Here is a 4,337-nt window from a genome sequence, read left to right on the forward strand (position 1 = left end):
CATGTCAATGCGTTCAGCCAGGCAGGCCTCCAGCCCGGTTGCACCACTAGGAGTGCTGGGGGTGGAGCGGGGGGTGGAGTTAGAGCTTGGAGTGGTGGCAGGTTTCTGAACCTCTTCATCATCATCATCCTCCAAAACCTCATTCAGCTCAGCCTGGGGATGGATAAAGACACATGAATGCATAAAACACACACAGATAGGGAGAGAAAGAGAGAAAGACACATACACACAAACAAACACACAAACACACACACAAAATTCAGGAAAAGTGTTGCCATTGGGAATGAAACAACAACCAATAGGAGGAAGATAAAGGACAAGAGAAGTGTGAAGAGGAGTGTAAACATGGTGGATACCAGCAGATCATCATCATCCTCCAGATCATCATCCCCATCATCATCATCCTCATCAAGGTCCTTCATACACAGAGCCGCCATACGCTCGATATCAGCCATGGGAACTGGAGCTGTGGAGAGGCAGGCGGGTCAGACACACACACACGGTATCAACCCGGTTCTAGTGGTAGGGTCTGTGGAAGTTATTTCATACAAGATTAGGAGAAGATAATGGGTGAGGATGATGACGATGAATAGGACGATCCTCACCTTTTCCTGTCCCTTTCTTCCCCTGGGACCCGCCCCCGCCCATCAGAGCCAGTAGCTCCGCCTCCAGCTCTTTTTCATTTCCTCCTCCATCCATCCCTCCATCCGGAGACAGATCCAGGAGCAGCCCCATCTTAGAGAGACAAAGAGAGGGGGAAAGAAAGAGAATTGAAAACACAAATGACTAGTGTTATCAATGACAACTTGACTTACAGTTATCAAATCAATGATCAAAATGACGTTACCTGTTTGGCTCGCGCTGCCCCCTGTCCCCTTGGCGGGGGGTTCCGACTGTGACTCATGGAGAGAACCTTGTCAACGGACCTGTGGCACAACTACAACAACACAGTAGAACCAAAGGAACCTATTGTAACATGTGGCAAATAGTTCCAGTAGTTAGCTACATTCAGCTTTTATCGTACACGTGTTGACAGACAAAAATGGACAGCTAGCTACAGGATTTTGTTGAATGTACACTGCATTTAGCTAGTTGGATACATTTCATTGATATCATGGCTGCTAATAACACATTCGTTGACTGCTCACGTTTTGTGTCAGTCTCTGACAACGCTTAGCAACAAATGAGTACAGTGACGTTAGCAGTTAGCTAGCTATCAACAGCAAATTCATAGGATCATCCATGGCACAAATGTTGTTTATCCTCATTCGATGTTGAGCAGCTCTGACTTGTAGTAGTTAGCTTGTTAACAAGGTAACGTTAGCTTGCCATGTAATTTGTAAACATTGCCACTAAAAGCTTTGTTTTACCTTGTCACACGTTATCCACGGACCATATGGTGAGCGCTTTCTTAGTCCATACGACGACTGATCATTTCGAAAACATACGAGAGAACCCTAGTCACGTATAAAGTATTGCTAGTTAGAGAGCTATTAAAAACACGACAAGGTGTGTACATTGGCTACTTCCTACTTCCTGCATTGGGTAACCATTGGCAACGCGACTACCTCGCTTTACGGCGTTTGAAGAACACGCCCAGAAATCGCTGAAAAATATTCTAACAAGTGTCCAGCTGTAAGGTCCAGTCAAAGTTATATGTAAAAAAAAATCTTCTATTAGTCACCGAACATTAGATTTGTTTTAATCTTAGCAAGACAATTGTGCTTGGTATGCACTGTAGCTATATGTTTCAGTGAGAGTGTTAAACGTTTGATAGCTAGCTAGCGAGAGAGACCACTCACAATCCGTCTTGATCTGCACTGCCAGGTAGGCTAGCTACCGACAGTTGTGACCAAACCAAGAGCTTGAGGAGAAACTAAGATCTCCCATCAAAATTCAAAAGTGTTAGCTAGATAGATGTTATTGGCTAGTTGTCTTTGTTTTGAATGAGATGTTTTGTCAGTGTCATGAAATCTGATATTATTGGCAAATCATTGTTTGCTAACTTGGCCAACTGACACTTTGTCTCTGTTTTGTTTTTGCATAGCATTTGAAGAGCTAGCTTGGGAAGATGACCAAAAAACAAAAGCAAACCACAAGTAAGACTGAAATAACCCCCGTTAAATTCACATCAACTGTATATTGGGGCTTAAATGATCTCCAATACTTTCATTGGCTGAAATCATTCATTCCTAAAGTGAATACCTGGACATAAAACATTCATCCAACATCGTTGAATTTATCTGAGATTTTAATTTAACCAGGTAAGTCGACTGAGAACACACTCTCAGTTACAGCAACAACCTGGGAATTAGTTACAGGGATGAATGAGCCAATGGGAAGCTGGGGATGATTAGGTGACCATGATGGTACGAGGGCCAGATGGGGAATTTACCCCAGACACCTTTGTTAACACCTCTACTCTTACAATAAGTGCCATGGGATCTTTTAGTGACCACAGAGAGTCAGAACCCCCATTTAACAACCCATCTAAAAGACAGCACCCTACACAGTGCAATGTCCCCAATCACTGACCAATATTTTTTTAGACCAGAGGAAAGAGTGCTTCCTACTGGCCCTCCAACACCACTTCCAGCAGCATCTGGTCTCCCATCCAGGACCAAACCTGCTTATCTTCAGAAGCCAGCCAGCAGTGGGATGCAGGGTGGTATGCTGCTGGCGAGATACTGAAAAACAAAGTGAAAGGTTGCCAGTCCACCCGTTTGCTTGCTAATGTATGTGTGAAAGAAAGGACAGTTCCTTAGCATAAAGTGGATGTTTTCTCTCCAGGTTTCACACCTCCCCAGCCTAGGTCACTCAGGTCAAGGAAGAGAAAGTGCAGTGATGAGTCAGAGGAGAGCGCCCCCTCTGGAGAGACAGTGGAAGCACAGCCCTCACACCTAGAACAGGTAGCCACCAGAAGTTCCATTTGCTGGTTGAGCGTTTGTCAGTTACAATTCAAATGTTGCTATGTTCTAACGGATTCCTCCTCCTCTGCTGTGTGCAGCAGGACACTGAGGGAACAGTGTTAAACACCACCTCTCCTAAAGATCCCCACTGCCCTCTGACGGCCTGTACTACTCATCCATCTCAGCAGGCTAACAAAGCGGGAGATACCACTGCACCCAAGCAAGAGGGGGATCCAGTGGAGGAAAATCCGGTTGTGACTGGCTTCGAGGGAGAACAGGCCATTGGAGGGGCTGTGGAGGGGGCGGGCACAGAGGAGTCAGTTCCAACCAATCAGGATGGTGGAGATAGTCCACAGGAAGACCATAGTGTGGAGTCCTCTGTCAAAGATGACGAGGGTAGAGAAGAAGACATCAAGACACAGAGTTTCCTCAGCTTCCCCCCACACCAACTGACTGTAGCACAGCCCCAACCCCAGCCATCCCTGCTTCCCTCCAAGGAGGTCAACATTGAGGACGGGGACAGTCAAACCGACAAGGAAGAGGAGCAGTGTGGAGAGAAGAACCCAAAGCCCAATATGGAGGAGCTCGACAGTAAACAGCAGGAGGCTATAGATGACAGAGGTGTTTGTCTGGGTGGTGGGAGGGAGGGGCCACCAGTGGAGGAGGACAGATCTGTGGAGGAACCAGTGAAGAAGAGGAGAAGGAGAATGGGGATGTGTGGTCTGGGAGAGAGAGAGAGGAGAGGAATAGGGGAGCAGTGGCAGAAGGAACGAAAGAGTGTGACGGAAGGAGGGAGGGAGGGAGAAGAGATGGTGCTGGTGAGGAAAGCGGAGGAGGAGAAAGTGGAGAAAGAGAGAGAGGAGGACATCGGGCAGAGTGGTGATAGTGGTGGTGGTTGTGCCAACCTGGTGGCTGTAGAGGGAACTACGGCAGCGTCATCCTCTGATCCGTCCCTCCTTTCATTCATCCCTCCATCTGCTCCTCTGGGGAGTACCACTGAGCAGAGGAAGGAAGAGGAGAAGGAAGAGGGGGAGAAGTTAGATGAGGAGCAGCTTCAGTCAGGGGAGAGGCCAGCCATGCAGACCCCAGCGAAGTGGCTTATTCTGGGACAGAGCAGGTCACAGGAGAGGGTCTCCGGACTGGTCTGGAGGTGGACCCACTGAGTGAGCAGCCTGTGGTGTTGGTGGAAGAAGAGCTAGACACAGAGGAGGTTGTGGAGAAGAACCAGGAGGGGGACAGGGGGGGCTGTGGGTCTAATGAGCCAGAGGAGAGCCCCCCTAGGGCCCCTACACCATCCTCCACCACCACCCCTACCTCTATCCCTCTGGAGGCTGGGACAGAGAGGGAGCACCATGGAGAGATTCAGAGCTCACCTACCCAGAGAGAGGGGGGGGCTGAAGATGGGACTGGGACTGTGGCCGACCCCCG

The 4,337-nt window shown here is 48.4% G+C and overlaps 1 protein-coding gene across 1 annotated transcript in view; it reads right to left on the reverse strand.

Annotated features, from left to right (window-relative positions):
* cc2d1a (coiled-coil and C2 domain containing 1A) overlaps positions 1–1,550 on the reverse strand; it is a 40,697-nt gene extending 39,147 nt beyond the window's left edge. Inside the window, exons 1-5 of the mRNA XM_042315219.1 lie at positions 1,371–1,550; positions 848–937; positions 606–735; positions 357–466; positions 1–153 (exon numbers count right to left, since the gene is read on the reverse strand). The exon at positions 1–153 is cut by the window's left edge and continues 75 nt beyond it. Coding sequence (XP_042171153.1) covers positions 1–153; positions 357–466; positions 606–735; positions 848–904 — 450 coding nt within the window. The 5' untranslated portion in view covers positions 905–937; positions 1,371–1,550. The remainder of the gene's footprint in view (positions 154–356; positions 467–605; positions 736–847; positions 938–1,370) is intronic.
* Positions 1,551–4,337: the final 2,787 nt, after the last annotated feature.

The sequence above is a fragment of the Oncorhynchus tshawytscha genome, unplaced genomic scaffold, assembly GCF_018296145.1.
Source record: "Oncorhynchus tshawytscha isolate Ot180627B unplaced genomic scaffold, Otsh_v2.0 Un_contig_1534_pilon_pilon, whole genome shotgun sequence".
Classification (NCBI taxonomy): Eukaryota; Metazoa; Chordata; class Actinopteri; order Salmoniformes; family Salmonidae; genus Oncorhynchus; species Oncorhynchus tshawytscha.